We start from the raw sequence: 16,589 nt of genomic DNA, 5'->3' as shown, positions 1-16,589 counted from the left end.
TTTCACTTTGAAATGCGATAGGCATATCTATGTATAAGCATATATATGTATATAGGGAATAATACCTTTTTTCCATTTTGTTTCTGTATATGTATGTTGTTTCTACTCATGTATTCTCAGGATTCTTCAAATTTAAGAATTTTAACAGTTCGTCCTTTGGTTTGGACTCAATAATTTTTCTCAAACATAACAGAGTTTTAACTTCATCACTGGAAAAGTTATCGAATTGTATAGAATTTAGTTCATTTGGGACGACAAGGTTGGACAGCTCTTTTAAGTCCCATAATTTTTTCAAATTATTCTTTTCGGAGCCTGTTTTTTTGTCACCACCCTTATCGCAGTTACTTACTTGGAAATATACTAATGAGGCAATATCTTTAATCATGTTATCTTCGTTAGTGCCATTTTGAGATGCATTTGATATTAGTTTATCAATTAAACTTTCTTGAAATTGAAAAAGCTTTCTTTTTTGGACCATTTTTGATTTGTAAATTTTATCAAAAAAGTCATACTTAACAGAGTTTTCGTCTATTTGGGTAATTTTGAAATCCTGATTAAAATTGCTATCAATATCATTAACAGTTGGTATAATTTGAATGCTTCCGTTATTCTGGTAGCCTATTTTTTGTAAGGGTTCATAATAAACTTGATGTTTCTTATTTACCAACCGTTGTTCTCTCCAAATATTGTCTTCTCGACAATGGTGTGGCTTTTTGTAAACTTTAGTTGGAGAATGTAAAGGACATTTCCATTTCGAACCCAGATTTTTGAAAGACGCTCTCGGTATACAATCCAAATGCCATGGGGTCTGGCAATAATCGCAGGTCATTATTAATCTTGAATTTTCTGGATGAGACCATGAACCGAACCTTGTTTCATTACATTTGTAACAGATTAAAAAATTACCCGAACTTGCATCTATGTGTGTATCTGGGTTGTAAGAGTCTAATTTTGTTATGCTTTGGCCATAGGAAGTATTAAACAATTGTCTATCAGTTAATGGAATTTTATCATTCTCGTCAGAGTATTGTCCTCTAGAACCTGTTTTTACAGCGGGAAAGGTCTCCTTAATGTAATCTGGTAACTGGAATTGCCTTGGGTTAGATGAATCTATTTTAAAAAGTAATTTGGCAAAGATTTTGACGTTATTATTCTGTTTGATAAAATTGGATTCGTTTTTTCTTAAATTCATCAATGAACTATTTATGAGGGTTTTGAACGTACATTCGTTACAATGCCAATCGCCTTTAGGTAGATGATTTGGGTCGATGGGTGGGTCTAAACAAAGAAAATGAAAGGATTTGGGGCAAGTATCACAACACAAAAAAGAACCTGATTGATGACAGGCCGAACAAAAATCTTCATTCTCAAAGTGTATGGTTGAGTTGTTTTTGTCCTTGAAAATCTTCTCACTTGGATTCGATGTTGATTTGATAGAATTTTGACCAAATAATTTACTCTTTGAATCATAAGTAGGATTTGTTGAAAGTATTACTTTGGTTCTAACGTTCAACAGTTTTTTATTATCATGGCCAGCCTCGGGTTCATGATTAATATTCCTGTTTATTATGTCGCTGTTCCAACCCCTGGTTGATCTTATATTGCTCTCTTTAGTCATATTCTCAGTTAAGAACGTTCTTAAATCACCTCTGTTCAAATCCTGAAAGTTTTTAGATACCTGAGTGAATTTTTCACTAGGAACCAGCGTTATTTCCGCATTGTTTGATTGGCCTCCCAAGTTTTTCCTATAATTCCAAAGAGATTCACGCTTAATTTTTTCAGAAGGGCCTTTATTCAACGGTAGTCCAGTGACAGATGTCTTGGAGTCTCCTGAAATGGTGGATGGTTCATTGAGTTTGATGATGTTACCTTTAGAATCTTTTTCTAGAAGTTTCTTAGGTTCTTCTTCCATAATATCACCTTCAAGTGGAAGGTTGTTGTGCTCGTTCTTGAACGTTTTCTCTATGTCTTCAGAGGTAATGATTTTTCTTTTCTTCAAATCGTAATTCACATTCTGAGAGGAAAGCCTCTTAGGTCGTTTTTTCTCTTTAGAGGAAGATGAAGACAGGGAAGATGATGAAGGAGAAGAGCTGTTGGAATGTGAGGGCGACTTACTAGTATCCTTCTTCTTGGTATCCATCGTATTAGTAGAAGTGGTGATAACGAGAGTGTTTTCTTCTCTTTTTTATGGTGATTTTCCCGTTTATATGCTAGGTATTATTATTTCTTCCTATTGAGCTTGTTGTAAATGTCCAAACGCGTAGTGAATATGTCGTCGTTCTTTGCGAAGGATATGGAGCAGATCTTGCAGCGGAGTTCTTAAAATTAGCACTTCTGAGCTGGCAAGATATATATATGTTTTTATATATACTATAGTAAGGTATCAAAGCAAAGACACAACCGTGCAACAGAGAGAGCAATAATATAATTTCTTACATGAAGAAAAATGCCTATTATGGTGAGCAGGTGAAATCCTAACTACAAACGGGAAACAAATTCGTACGAAAAACAGATGAGAAACAGATGAGAAAATATTGCGCTGGGTAAGCGAAATATTTTGAATTGCCTGGGTATTAGAGGAAGAGCTGCGAAGCAAGCCAATTAATAAATATCTTTCTTAGTTGACTTGTCATCCCGGAGCAGGCGTGTGTTTAATATGGATTCTGAGTTACAAGCTATTAGAGAAGCCAGGTTGGCTCAGTTAAAAAGCAACAGCGGCGGCGCCAACAGCGATAGGAATAGCGGTACTAATAGCGGTGGAGGCGACAATTCTGCTCCAGTTGGTGCAGCTATTGCAAATTTCTTGGAGCCACAAGCTTTAGAAAGGTTGTCTCGAGTGGCATTGGTTCGAAGGGATAGAGCCCAAGCAGTAGAGACATATTTAAAGAAATTGATTGCTACAAACAATGTCACGCATAAAATTACAGAAGGTGAAATTGTTTCGATCTTGAATGGTATCGCCAAGCAACAAAATTCGCAAAGTAACAATAAGATTATCTTCGAACGGAAAGACTTCAGCGAAGACCTAAATTCATTTGACAAGCAAAACGCCAAGAATGATGACGAAGAAGAAGATGATGACTTCTTTGATTAGTTTATATACACGTATAGTCTTTACTTTCGTATAATATTACATTTAGTTCAATTATATGCCTTAAAGAGCTAGAGCTGAAGGTAGATGTCTCATATATAGTAAAAGAAAGAGGGGTAGGTATAATAATAATAATACGTTGATAAATCCCCGGTTAGCACTGCATCTATGAATACTGGCGGCATGAACAGAGATGTTTCAGACTCGAAACCGAATGTTAGATTCATTACGCCCCAACGCCTAAACGTTACCCATCCTACCACATCATCACCTCTGCATATGCCCGTTTCGAGATCAACAAGAAAGCCTCTTGTAAGAACTAAAATAAGACTAGATCCAGGACACAGCGCTCTGGACTGGCACTCTTTAACTTCTAATCCAGAAAATTATTATACAAAGTTCGTTTCGTTGCAGCTCATCCAGGATTTACTGGATGATCCAGCATTTCAAAGAGATAATTGTAAGTTTTCACCTACCCAGTTGAGAAACCAGTTACTCGTTCAAAAGATTCCCCTTTATAAAATAATGCCACCTTTAAGAATAAATAGAGCAATCGTAAAGAAGCATTGCAAAGATGAAGATGAGTTATGGTGTGTTATAAACAATAAGGTGTACGACATTTCTAGTTACTTAAAGTTTCACCCAGGTGGCACGGATATCTTATTGAGACATCGTAATAGCGATGATTTGATTACATATTTTAATAGGTATCATCAGTGGGTAAACTATGAAAAATTACTACAGGTTTGTTTCATAGGTATTGTATGCGAATAAGATCACCAAAGGTGAAAAGTTTAAGACTTACATAGGATATAAAACTCTACTTACTTGCTTGATTAGTTTTGATTTATTTATTTATTTATTTGTTTGTTTGTTTGTTTGAAACGGAAAGAATAAAGGCATAAAACATTGTGCGAGGGGTGCGACTCAGTTGAGAGGAAAGTTGGCGTTATATTCCTGGATAGCTTTTTTATACTCTTGTGCATATTTGCTCTTGGTACTTTGATCCAAGGATTGCCATTTATCTCCGATAGTTTTCATTAGATCTATTTGAGACATTTCAGGATGTTGTGCCAGTACTTGCGAACGAACTTCATTGGCATACTTGATGAAAGGACCAGCTGGTTTCTTTGGTGGCAGCTTTTCTTCGAACGCCTTCTTGGCCTTTTGGTATTCGGCATACAACTTCTGTCTTTGAGAAATGTATTTATCCTTCAAGCCAGCTTCCAAATTTTGCCACTTTTCACCAGCAATCTTACTAATTTCAGCAGGACGCAAGGTCGGATTTTCCTTGACAAATTGACTTCTGTGCTCCTGTAAGAATAAGAAATAAGCAGAAGTGGGCCTTTTAGGACCCTGTTTTATCATTTCATTTCTCAGTTGAGTTCTTTTAGAAGCCTTCAGCAAGGTACTGGCTAGGTTGAAAAGTGGTTTGGATGATTGATGGAAAGGTCTGGTTAATAGACTGTAACTGTTCATTTGTACGTTTTGTAAGTGATTGGCTTCTTTGTTTATCTATTTACCTGTTTATCGTAGATTGGATGTGAATCCCTTTCTTGGTATGTTGTTTCACAAAAAAACAACAAAAAATATACAGCTTCACATAGCAGGGTAAAGGAAAAAAATCTGTGGCTCGTAAAAAGACCAAAGAAAAAAGAAAAAAAGGTGCTACGCCATTAAAGAAAATATCCTCTCTTTACCCGTTGATAAAGTGGATAGTAGGTGGTCAGCGCAGTAACATTAACAGGAGTTGCAATAATACATACTAGTTTCGGAATAATGGCTTTAAGTTTAGGGCAGTTCATCAATGTGGGCGGTATGGTAAAGGATTTAAAAAGTTTCAACTTTAGCGTATATGGTAGATGGTTTGGATATATCAACATAATTTTGTGTATTGCACTCGGGATAGCGAATCTATTCCATGTTAGTGGTGTGATAGCGTTTGGCATTATTAGCATAATCCAGGGCTTGATAATTCTATTCATTGAGATACCATTTTTGTTAAAGATCTGTCCCCTTAGCGATAATTTCATTGAGTTCATTAAAAAATTTGAAACAAACGGGTGGAGGTGTATTTTTTACCTGGCAATGGCAATCATCCAATACATTTCGATTGCAGTGATGGCCACAAGTCTGATCGTGGTTGCTGTTGGGTTAACAATATCGTCAATTAGCTATGCGGTCGCATATACCAAACATCAAGAGTTTCAGAATACAAATATCATCAAGAATCCCACAGACGATGACTTTCCCCATGAGGCTGTCGTTAGAGAGATGTTGTGAGGGACCTATGCTAGAATACACGTAAATAATATATAATATATATATATATGTGTGATTACATTCTAGATCTGTGATTACTATTATTATTCGATAGTTAAGTGAGCGGCAAAAGATATTTGTGTGTCTATAAAGTCTATCTATTTGTTGTGGCTAACAATAAGGTTGTTTAAAACACGCTTTACGTCGTCCTTGTTCAGTACGCCATCATTAATTAAAGTCTTGATGTTTGGATCGTAGCTGTTTCCGTCTTCATTTTCGGGAGCTGCCGCCGCACTGCCACCACCACTGCCGCTCGCGCTATTGTTATTATTGCTATTGTTACTATTGATGGAAGAGTTATTGTAATTAAAAATGATGTTGTTTTTCTTGAGTTCGTCTAATAGATAGTTTGTATGCTTGAGTTTCATATGTTGCAGAAGATTATCCTTTCTCTTTTGCCTGCTCAAACACCAAGGACACAAAAAGTGTCTTTGTTGAGAATGAGACAGCAAGTGCCTCTTCAACCATGACTTTCTTTTGAAGGATTTTTCACAAAATTGGCATTGATGGATATACTTATGGTCAGATGATGGAGCGGTTACTGAGTTGAGAGCCACAGAGTTTGAAGGAGGAACCGGTGCAGGTGGGTGGTTGGGAGTTGTTGCGGGATGCGGCTGCGGCATAGTGTTGATTTTCCAACCAGGAGGCAGATGCAGCGGTTGAGCTGGGTTGATGTTGAGGTTCAGGTTTGAAGGATGGTTCTGTTGGAGCTGAAACTGGAATTGGTCCGTTATTATGGTAGGGTGATGTTGAGGGGCATTATTACTATTTACAGTACCATTGTTGAGGTTGTTGTGCGGGTTGCTGCGATGGTGGTGATGGTGATGCGGTGGAGGTGGAGGTGGGGCCGGATGAGGGGGGTTGCTCCCACTATTGTTAGCAGCATTATTACCGTTGTTACTGTTGTTGACAGCTGAGTAGTAGTGGCCGATGTAAGAGGCAGGATTGAACATATATTGCTGATCCTGTTGCGGTATAGGCATGTTTGCAGTGGGAAATGTATAGTAAGCAGCCGCTGCAGCGCTTGTATTTATGTTGGCGGCTGCAGCAAATTGGTTGGTGTGAATATTATTGTTATTATTGCTGTTGTTGCTAGTATTACTGTTTACCGCGGTGTAATCAGGAGCAGCAGCGATATTACTGTTGTTGCTGTTGTTGCTGTTGTTATGCACGATCGGAGACGCGGATGTGTTATTACCAGCCGCGGCATTATTGTTGCCACTGGCATTACCAGTATACTGATAATAAGGATATATATACTGCTGCTGATGTAAAGGCATGGGCAGCTCTCTTGCGCCAGAATTTACCGTAACATCGTCCTTATTGGAAGATGTACTGGTAGGGTTGAAAGGTTGCGACGCCTGCGGTTCATTGCCAACATTAGTAGTGTTCGGTACGTTCTGCAGAATCGCGTGCTGCTGATGCTGTTGCTGTTGTTGTTGTTGATGCTGATGCTGATGCTGATGCTGATGCTGATGCTGATGTCGTTGCTGTTGCAGCTGCAATTGCTGCTGCTGCTGCTGCTGATGTTGTAGGTGATGTTCCGCATTCATTGCTCAAAATAAAAATGTCCCTTTACTATTTGCCTATTGTTGCCTACTATTTTCCTTCTCTTATAGCTTTTCTTGTACCTGTTCCTTTTCAAGGAATTGTCTTATTCTACTTTTCTTCTAAGATTTTCTTTCTTTCTTTTTTCCTTCTTACAAGCCTCCTTGCCTATTATATTCTCTAATTTTTCCTCTTTTCCTTCTTAATTTTGAACTTTCTTTATAAGAGAGACAAAGTTTACTGAATCTAGACGGAGTAGTAGTATAAATACTATCCAACGCAGATCATGACAGAATGATGCGCCCTGGGAGGATAAAAAACACAGTAGCAGAAGCTACAGCACATCCATTGAGGAAAAAAAAGAAGAAATCAGAAGAAAAACGAAAAAACCGGTAACAAACCCCGTTATCGCCACTACTCTTTGCCGTGCGCAGTTATCGGAAGGCGCTCTGAGGCAGAAGAGCAGGGAGTAGAATTCGGATCTCCTCAGTCGGGGCTAGGCAATTTTGAATCGCGCAATCAACTACGTATTTTTGCTTTGAGTTTTTTTTATCGCGCGTTGTGGCGGTGTCGGCTCTCACGGCATGTGAAGGCAATATACGTAATAAAGCGGATCGCGTGGCACGACAACACGTTCTCCACCGTGTCGCGTTGGACGAGTGGTTGGTGCCCCTGCTGCGGGTGATCCTGGAGCACGATAGAACCCCAGTGCTTCATACAGCCGTCGGGCACGCGTGTTATCGCTAAACACGGTGAGTGCAACACCGAAGAATTCTTCGTACAAGCAGCGGACATGGCGGGCTACGCCCTCGCAGAGCGCACGCTCCAATAGCCGCCGACCGATTCCATGCCCACGATGCACACAAGCTACATGCACTTCGTAAAGGTAGATCACGGGAACGCTAACCTCGTGTGCAGCATCGCCTTCGACGAGCCCCGTTTCCTCTGTAAGCATGAATGAGGCAAAGGCGGCCAGCGCGCCGTTGTCCCAGTAACTCACGTACACTAGGTTTGGGCTTTTCATCTCTGCGAGTTTATTTGCTTTCCAGGGTTTGCGGTTGCCGTACATAGTGCGTGAGGCCCGGCGATACTTGGCGCCCAGGTGCTCGTCTATTAACTGTACACATGAGTCCAGTATGTGATTGCCCCGGGATTTGTGCAGTCTGTAGTTTACACAGGTGGGAATTTCAATGTTGTCCTGGCTGTTGCTGTCTCCTTCAGGAATGAACAGCATCTCCCTTTTCAGGACAGTAGTGGTCGCGGTGCCATTGTTTCCATCGGTGTTCGTGTACTCTAGGGTTTCAGGAAAATCTTGCATGCAAATTTTTAAGAACTGGTGAAACATTGGTGTCATAGGTATCTTCCTTCCTTTTTTAAACGATTTGTGTAAGTTCGTATAACCTTGTATGTGTCTTTGTTATATACTAAGCAAATGCATCTCTGCAAAAAAAAACCAAGAAAAACTCAAAATGGCGCACGCACCGCGCTTACTATAAAAGAAAAACAAAGGATGCCATAAAGAAATATGTGCTTTTAGCGTTCCTCTATGCTGCCGTTACTGCTGTTTCTCAATTTAGAGATAGGTATGTTCAGGAGCGACACTCGTCTCCTCGGCTCTCCGTGGGCTGTCTTGGTCTTATATTTGTTCTCGTTCTCATCGTCCGAGTCCTCTCTCAACCCCATACCTATAGTGGCACCGGCGGCAATGCCGCCGGTGCCGCCACCATCGTTGTCATTGTTTGCTGCGGTAAGTGAATCTACTCTCACGTTCTCGTTACTCTTGTTGGGCAACAAGTATCTATTGATCAACGCTATGTTGTTGTGCGGGCTTGTTGGTGTTGCACTGTGTCGTACTGACTCAGGAAGCAGCTCCTTCTTGGGTGACGCCCCTACCATGTTCTTAGCGTTGATAGTGTTCACTCTTACTCTCGAGCTGGAATTTGAGCTCGACGAGAAACTGTCCGTAGATAGAGTCGGCTTTCGCGGGCTAAATACAGGGTTTGTAATGGAACTTCTTCGGTTCCCGTTGTTCCCGCTAGTAATATGCGTGGATATCCTTCTTGGTAGTACCGGTAACGGGCTATTGTTGGAATAAAGCGAATATGGAGAATTCATGCTTAAGACTGGAGAAGGTCCGTCTTCAAAAGCGGCCTTCGCGTTTAGGATAGGGGTTCTGAATGAACTTTGCTTCTTTCCAGCTCCCATTGGTGGCCCCTTCTTCTTCGCTTCTTTTAACACTTTGGAGTATATATTAGCCACTTCAAAGGTTTGCGCTACCTCGATCGGTTTCCAATTGCCTTTATCCCTCACGTTATCATCCAAGGACACTTCACCTTCGTTGAGAAGCATTTTCATGCAACTTATACTGCCATACTCCAAGCATACATGAAGTGGCGTATCGCCGTTGGCATCCACTACCCACAAATCGGCACCCACTCCTATCAGCAAGCTCAGACATTGATAGTAATCATTCATGCAGGCTATGTGAATGGGGGCCCTGCCATTCTCTCCGCGATGATTGATAAATCGCGGGAATTGTTGCAAAAGTAAGTGTAAGGTTTGTTCATGCCCCTTCATTAGCGCCAAATGCACACATGTGTTCCCTTTGAAAGTTTTTATTAGCTCATGCTTGTCATGACCTAGCTGAATTAGGTACACGCATATAAGGTATCGTCCATGATACGAGGCGTAATGTAGTGAGCTCCATCCATTCTCCGAGTCGATGTTAGTCAGCAAATCTGGATTCCGTCGTAACAGCCTCTTTACTATGAGTAGATTTCCTTCAACGATAGCCTCTCGCAATCGAACGGAGGGTTCTTTCAACATGCTTTGTTCAATATGCACTTTGTTCCTGCTAGTGTTCTTTATTTTCTTTTTTAGGGTCCACTTTATTATTCATTCTCAATAATACCAGATCAAAAAATCTAGAAGAAAAAAACGTAATTATGCCAAAAAAATGTTTGAAATCCGAAATAACCGGCCTGTACAACAAATTTTAGGCCATAACATGAAGTTGTGTGGCAGGAATAAACTAATAAGAATATCTATGAATGGTAATTGGACGCTTTCCTAATGCGTAAATAATATCATCAAATCAGCATTACAAGTAAGTGACGCGATAGCAACATTTGTTGTAATTGGACTTTTCGAAACTAAGGACAATAATATATCTGTCTTTGGCATGATTTTACGTAATAGGGTTCTTGAATAAGTTGCACAACTGTATATAACAATCTAGATAATAAGTCCCTGCCCGTCGTCTTTTCGCTTTTTTTACTCTTTGCAACTGAGATATATGTCCTGTGACAACCTATGCACTTTTTTTTACAATTTACGTAACAAAATCCTTGAGTTCTTCCTGCGTCAGTGGCACAGTTCTTTCTCTTTTCTGTCTCCGCTATTAATTTAGACATCTTTGCAAAGATTTGAATTCTCCTTTATTGAACGTTGTGTGGCAAAAAATCCAAGAAAAAAAGGCCAAAGAAGATAGTATTTCTTGTTGCTAGAGTAATAAGGGGAATCATCAAGTACTAAACCAAATTTACAATGCCTATGGTTACCGTGAAGTATAATTTTCAGCCTTTCAAATGCAAAATTTCATTGAATTCTACATTAAACGATGTATTGTGCCAATCTTTGCAATTTTTTCAACTGCCTACCTCACCCAACGACTGGGCATTGACGCATTCGAATAAACCAGTGCCATTGGATTTACCATGGAGATTTTTGAATCTGCCAATGGGTGTCAATTTAGAATTATCTAAAAGTACTGACTTTTCGGTGGCAAATAAGGTCAGCCACGAAAATATGCCCTCCAAGACAATCAAGATACGGTTTCAAATCCCAGGAAGAGACTCAATAGTTAAAGAAGTACCATTGAACCAACCGATAGCCCCAATCTTAGAAACTATATGTGGCGCTGCAGAAAATGATTTCAAGATTCAAGTTTTTTCCAAGATAATAGAATACAAAACCATTCAACACGATAATTTGACTCTTGAAAAATTAGGGATCCAAGAACCTTCCTCGATTAGATTGCTTCCTGCTAACCTATCGTCATCTAAGGGGGATAGCGATAATGCCTGTACTCCCCTCAAACAAACTTCTCCTGCAATGAAAAGCCCGGAAGCGGTTAGCACATTGCCACCTCATGTACTTCATAAACCCTCCGTATTTTTACCTTCAAACCAGCCACTAGCAACTATCAAGGACCAAATTGAAGACGAGGAGGACTACGAGTTAACAATAGAACAAGCAAAAAGGTACCAGAAGATGCTATCGATGAAGGCTGGTACACTCGGTGGTCCCATCTTAACAAAAAGACTTAGAGATCAATTATCCAATAGCTCATCAAAGAAAAATAAGGCCATATCTGAATGTTTGCTAAGAGTCAAATTTCCTGATAGAAGCCACATCGAAATAGCATTTAAGCCCAGTGAGGATATGCGTACAGTTTATAACGTCGTATCGCAGTTCTTGATCGATGAGAAAATGGATTTCACTTTAAACCAATCACATCCTTTCAAACCCTTGGCCAAAGATGATCAGAAACTACTCGATGACTTGGAGTTTGGTTCTAAAACAATGCTTCTTTTTGAAACAGAAACAAAATTTACTGGCCCACTAATAAAGGCTCATCTTTTGAAAGATGCACAAAAAATCACACACCAGGCAAGGACAAACCCACCAGCTAGTACGACAGATAATTTTAATTTACAGGACCTTTCTGAGAACGTTTCAAAATCCAAAAAGACTTTGAATAAAGTTCCTAGATGGATGAAACTGAGTAAAAAATAAATGAAAAGCACGAGATGAACCCCGTTTAATATTATCATATATATGTACATTCATAGATAAAATTATATATAATGCATTGGGTTTTCTATGCTTTAATCTTCAATTTATTTACATCTTCAATTAACTGTTCGGGTAAAGTAAACTCTGACCCTAATTCTCTAAAGGCATCCACCACCATCAGGAAACTACAATAATTGCTATTATCTTTCCACTTTATGAAAATCAAAACTTCCCTGATCAGGTGAGATATCGTTTCATCTTGCTCGAGACCCTGTGGAATCGTTTTTAAGATCGAATCATTGTTCATCAGCTCCATTTTCCTTTTTTTGTAATCATACGCATCTTTGCTAATGTTGCTTATGTTTCGTAAATATTGTCTTTTCAAACCCTTCAAAATATACAAACTCAAATCGAAATCTATATCCAAATCATGTTTTTTCGTAAGAATAGTTAATAGAGCTGGGATTGCTTCTAAGTCTTCGCTTTTCATAAACGTTGAAACAATTAATTTGAAAAAGTTCTTGTCTGGAAGAGTTTCACCATCGTTCGTCGTCATTCGAAACAATGCTCTTGGGTGAAAAGTAGGGTGTATATTTATTTGCCTTTTTATCAGTTTCTTTATAATTGATGATTTTTTTGATAAAATCTTAGAATTATCCTGTAGAATATGGTAGTAATGACAATATACTGACCAAATCTCATGGTACAATGGTTTTGTTATTATACGTCGGTTGTAAAATTGAGAAGGATTTGACGTGGACAGTAAAGATTCCGAGTTTACCTGCTGTTTAGATTCAAGCAGCGGGTTAATTATCTCAAAACTTGACGTAAAGTCATATATGCTATCATAAAATATGAGTATTTCTCTCAAAAACACGGCATTAGGAACTACCTCAGACTCTTGCATTCTTTTTAGAAGTACATTTATTTTCCGCTTACATTCCTTCTTATCAAGTGTGGGCATATTTCGTGCCTTGATATTCTGAATTTGAAGCCTATAAAATTCAACAAACTTAGCATAATGGTATGCATTAACTTCGGAATAGAATTGATTATAAAGTAAAGTTGGGTCCATTTTCGATTTATTTGATGCCTCTTCTAATTTCTTCAAAATATTATATGCCTTTTCTTCTTCACCTATACCCAAAAGTATGTTCAACAATCCATTGAATTTTTTGGAGCGTGAGACACTGTCTAGTTTCATCCATTGTCCAGAAGCCTGTTGAGCAACAAATTCATTCACATAATCAGTTAATATAACACTTTTTTTTAGCGCCGAAACATTCTCAAATAACAAGTCATTATATATTGGGGTATCTGTGTTATACTTTGCAACGACACTTTCAAATGCCTCTTTCAACATCATGATGTTTTTCTCAGGCACAACATAATCTTTACTTTGAGCAAAAATTTTGCGTAGCTTCTCAAAATCTTTCAACATATTCAATTTAGTTTTCAGAATTAAAAATGCAGCATTTTCTTTAGTTGTTTCAGGTATGTCAATGTATTTGCTGATAAGTTGCGCTGCCATGGGGATATTCCTCTTGTAAAGGTGAAAATCAATAATACTCATGTAATCATGATCTGATGGTATTTCTACTTCATTTAAATATTTAGTGGCGTGTTCCTCGTTTTGGAAATTTCTAATTGAAACTGTAGATTCTTTTTTCTTGTCTTCCGCTCTGTATATTCCAACTTTCTCCACTAATTGGATGAAGCGATCAGTTAGCATGTTGGCCTCAGTAAAATTTCCAATTGATAAATATTTCCGTACACCTAATTTAATTACTCTTGGGCTTAAATAAGAGTATGTCGATGGGTACTTTACATCTGTCTCTGCTAAAATTTTTCTGAAGTTTCTCATATGGTTAGATCTTAATGTAATCATTAATCCCAGTTCATTCCACCAACGCTCATCTACCTTGTCTTTATTAGTAATGAATAGATTGTATGCCGCCTTATAATTTCCAAATGCTAGTAGAGATTCAATATAGAACGACTCATTTATAGGGTCTAAACGAACTTTACCTGTGCCATAGAGTAAATTTCCAACAAAATAAATACCCATCTGTTTTTTTCCTTCCATCGGTATCAATTTGACCACTTCAAACGCTTGAGCAAGTTGGTCAAATGTGATCATTTCCGTTATTGATTCCTTTGGCTTGGTTACGCCATCAAACTGCTCATTTAAATTTTTCAAAATCTCAAGTAGGAAGGTTGTATACCTCGAGAATTTTCCGCCTTCCTGATCTTTAAATTCTTCCTGTGCTGATTCGAAGACTTGATTCATTAGGTACTGCTCTAAATCATCTTCATTCCTTTTCTCTTCATCAGATACCTGACCAAGGCCGACTGTTTTTGATCTCTTTATCTCTAAATGGCACTCTTCCAGTAGATAGTTGAAAACTGCACTTATTTTTTCAGTACTACTAGACTCCTTGCTTTCTAAAGTTTTTCTCAAATTGCTCAAGTTTTTGTTGCTTCTTTTGAACGTATTTCCATTACAGAATTTCAAATATTGAATGAAAGTTTCCTGGATGACGTCAAGCGAATTGATCACTTGAAACTTTCTACTACTGATTAAATTATTTTCAACTTCTTCAGGTGTTTGTCCTTTCAAAACAACGCATTTTTCTGGTTCATCAGGTTTAATAGTGGTGCTGTTAACAATCCCAGGTATATGCGAGATGGAATTCAACGGCGCTCGCTTCACTCTATAATGGCATACCTGAGATTTTGCCAATAAAGTATAACTCCGGAGTAAACGAGTATATCTAAGCATGGATTATAATGCAGCGTATGATCTTGTCTAGTAAGGCATAGTTATATTCTTCATTTCACCTATTTGCACTATGAGGAATCTTAAGATCATTGTATTTCGTCTTTAATGATAAAGCTTCAGGTGCCGCATTTTTAGATTCTTCTAACTGAATGACTTATGCTCGGGAATAGATGGTAACGATTTGGATATCCTTTCAATTTTCAACATGCATCGTTCTCGAACTTATTCATTTTCGGCAAACGATTCTGATCTATTGAAAGCTCTTAAAGAATACTCCATCCGCATAACTTGTATATGCAGCTATATATTAATACGAATACATACATAGATATGTTCTAGTGGCATTACATCGATAATATCAAACACCAATCAAGGATCCAGTGCTAGCCCCTAGATATATTGATAGCAGCACGATTCCCCATTGGTAAAAGCGTTTGATAGGGATTGTTTGGGGGATTATTCTAGGCATAGAGTACTTTGACCAAATACATACAATAGAGCACATCAACCAGCAGTATTTACTCTTGAGTAAAAAGTAACCATATTTTATAATTTTTTTGCTAGCTTTCCACATAATATCGAATATTTTTATCAATGCGATTAGCTTTTTGTGAATAAGTGACACTTTAATGTCAATGTCGTCCAATTTATTTTTCGTACCATTTAATCTTTCTGAAATTTCACTAAAAGTGGAAAAAATTTCCTCATTCCATAATGCAAAATCTTTGTTTAAAGTCGATGTTATTGATGACCATTCCTGTAGGATGCTGTTCTTGAAGTTCGTCATTTCAGGTACTATCTCATCCGTCATCGACGGTAAAAGTGAATCATGAAGAACGGAGTTGAATCCCTGCAAGAGCTCTATAGCTTCCATTTGTGATTCAGAAAGGTCCTTTGACATGCCCCCTAGCTGTTCCTTTAAGCCCATCAAAAAATTATCTAACTCGATATTAACGAGCTCGTTGTTTTTAAAGTAGTATTCTCTTACATCGTGTGACATTTCCACTAAGTCCTGTAAATTATTCAAGTTGTCGTCCTTTAAATCATATATCTTAGCTTTCATGTCATTTTTGTTAAGCTCATCTGCTAGGCTACTCATGATATGATGAATAGTATCGACTTCATTCAATATTTGATTGTTCTTTTCCAAAATTTGGACTTCTAAATGTTCTGAAGTGTCATAAAAGACATTATTGACATTATCCCTAAAAACCGAGAGGTCGTTTTCTAGAATTATTCGATTGCTTTCTGTCATATTTCGCAGTTCATGATCATAATTGTGAAACATCCTGGCCAGATCATTTAAATAACTTTCAGATTCTCGCTCCATTTTAAATACCAACTCATTCAGTTTGGTATTGATGTCTCCTCCAAACGAGTCATAAAGTTCTGTTATATTTAGAAAGAGCTTCAAAATCTGTTCTTTTTCGAAAGGAAGAACATTTTCATAACAAATACTTGATAGCCGCTGATAATTTCCACTATAGGTTGTCCACCACTGTGAAGACGATTCTAGTTCAAGCATACAATCCATCATTGAACCCAAGTCGTCAACCATACAATTTGCTGGTATTTCACCCAAGCCGGATGCCTGAAACTCACATATGGATAGCTTTATAGCTGTTTCTACTCTAGTTTCAGCATCAATGGACTCAAATCCATTTGCCATACATTGCGGCAAATAACTTTTTAGTGCGTCTTTAACACATGTCGATTTCAGAAATGGAAATTTGGATTCCAAAACTTCAGTTGCAATGAACTCGTCGGTGTATATTAATCTTTCTTGCAGCTGATTATTTATTGTCCCTAGTTCGGAACTTGAAACAAACCTAATACAAATCGCTAACAAATAGACGGGGCGCATAGTAAGCGGTTGAAAAGATTTACCAGAGACTAGTTATTGAGCAGAGATAAGTATAATGCACTGGAACATTTAGGCGGTGTTTATATATGGAAATATTTTTTTATTCAATTCCGAAACAATTATGATAAAGTTTCCTTCTATTGACAGAGTTTTTTGCTGTATTTATTCTTATTTACATTGATGTT

At 38.0% G+C, this 16,589-nt stretch overlaps 11 protein-coding genes across 11 annotated transcripts; 4 read left to right on the top strand and 7 right to left on the bottom strand.

Moving 5' to 3' along the window:
• Positions 1-106: 106 nt before the first annotated feature.
• Positions 107-2,140, bottom strand: RCO1 (Rco1p; the record flags this gene model as incomplete). Its single annotated transcript, XM_056224789.1, has 1 exon — positions 107-2,140. One exon carries the CDS (start codon positions 2,138-2,140, stop codon positions 107-109), a length of 2,034 nt encoding a protein of 677 aa, XP_056078672.1.
• Positions 2,141-2,656: 516 nt separating this feature from the next.
• Positions 2,657-3,094, top strand: SDD2 (Sdd2p; the record flags this gene model as incomplete). Its single annotated transcript, XM_056224788.1, has 1 exon — positions 2,657-3,094. One exon carries the CDS (start codon positions 2,657-2,659, stop codon positions 3,092-3,094), a length of 438 nt encoding a protein of 145 aa, XP_056078671.1.
• A 165-nt stretch (positions 3,095-3,259) lies between these two features.
• IRC21 (Irc21p) lies at positions 3,260-3,865 on the top strand (the record flags this gene model as incomplete). Its single annotated transcript, XM_056224787.1, has 1 exon — positions 3,260-3,865. One exon carries the CDS (start codon positions 3,260-3,262, stop codon positions 3,863-3,865), a length of 606 nt encoding a protein of 201 aa, XP_056078670.1.
• A 153-nt stretch (positions 3,866-4,018) lies between these two features.
• Positions 4,019-4,570, bottom strand: ABF2 (DNA-binding protein ABF2; the record flags this gene model as incomplete). Its single annotated transcript, XM_056224785.1, has 1 exon — positions 4,019-4,570. The coding sequence occupies one exon, from the start codon at positions 4,568-4,570 to the stop codon at positions 4,019-4,021; it is 552 nt and encodes a 183-aa protein (XP_056078669.1).
• A 300-nt stretch (positions 4,571-4,870) lies between these two features.
• Positions 4,871-5,374, top strand: TVP18 (Tvp18p; the record flags this gene model as incomplete). Its single annotated transcript, XM_056224784.1, has 1 exon — positions 4,871-5,374. The coding sequence occupies one exon, from the start codon at positions 4,871-4,873 to the stop codon at positions 5,372-5,374; it is 504 nt and encodes a 167-aa protein (XP_056078668.1).
• Positions 5,375-5,511: 137 nt separating this feature from the next.
• On the bottom strand, positions 5,512-6,966 carry MOT3 (Mot3p; the record flags this gene model as incomplete). The annotated part of the gene is made up of 1 exon (XM_056224783.1): positions 5,512-6,966. The coding sequence occupies one exon, from the start codon at positions 6,964-6,966 to the stop codon at positions 5,512-5,514; it is 1,455 nt and encodes a 484-aa protein (XP_056078667.1).
• A 572-nt stretch (positions 6,967-7,538) lies between these two features.
• NAT4 (N-terminal L-serine N(alpha)-acetyltransferase NatD) lies at positions 7,539-8,315 on the bottom strand (the record flags this gene model as incomplete). Its single annotated transcript, XM_056224782.1, has 1 exon — positions 7,539-8,315. One exon carries the CDS (start codon positions 8,313-8,315, stop codon positions 7,539-7,541), a length of 777 nt encoding a protein of 258 aa, XP_056078666.1.
• Positions 8,316-8,494: 179 nt separating this feature from the next.
• On the bottom strand, positions 8,495-9,787 carry AVO2 (Avo2p; the record flags this gene model as incomplete). The annotated part of the gene is made up of 1 exon (XM_056224781.1): positions 8,495-9,787. The coding sequence occupies one exon, from the start codon at positions 9,785-9,787 to the stop codon at positions 8,495-8,497; it is 1,293 nt and encodes a 430-aa protein (XP_056078665.1).
• A 720-nt stretch (positions 9,788-10,507) lies between these two features.
• Positions 10,508-11,758, top strand: UBX4 (Ubx4p; the record flags this gene model as incomplete). The annotated part of the gene is made up of 1 exon (XM_056224780.1): positions 10,508-11,758. The coding sequence occupies one exon, from the start codon at positions 10,508-10,510 to the stop codon at positions 11,756-11,758; it is 1,251 nt and encodes a 416-aa protein (XP_056078664.1).
• An 85-nt stretch (positions 11,759-11,843) lies between these two features.
• Positions 11,844-14,540, bottom strand: SOV1 (Sov1p; the record flags this gene model as incomplete). The annotated part of the gene is made up of 1 exon (XM_056224779.1): positions 11,844-14,540. One exon carries the CDS (start codon positions 14,538-14,540, stop codon positions 11,844-11,846), a length of 2,697 nt encoding a protein of 898 aa, XP_056078663.1.
• A 358-nt stretch (positions 14,541-14,898) lies between these two features.
• On the bottom strand, positions 14,899-16,404 carry KAR5 (Kar5p; the record flags this gene model as incomplete). The annotated part of the gene is made up of 1 exon (XM_056224778.1): positions 14,899-16,404. The coding sequence occupies one exon, from the start codon at positions 16,402-16,404 to the stop codon at positions 14,899-14,901; it is 1,506 nt and encodes a 501-aa protein (XP_056078662.1).
• Positions 16,405-16,589: the final 185 nt, after the last annotated feature.

This window comes from Saccharomyces mikatae (assembly GCF_947241705.1).
Source record: "Saccharomyces mikatae IFO 1815 strain IFO1815 genome assembly, chromosome: 13".
NCBI lineage: Eukaryota > Fungi > Ascomycota > Saccharomycetes > Saccharomycetales > Saccharomycetaceae > Saccharomyces > Saccharomyces mikatae.
Note: the sequence above shows the minus strand (reverse complement) of the source record. Positions and strands in the feature narration are given on the sequence as shown.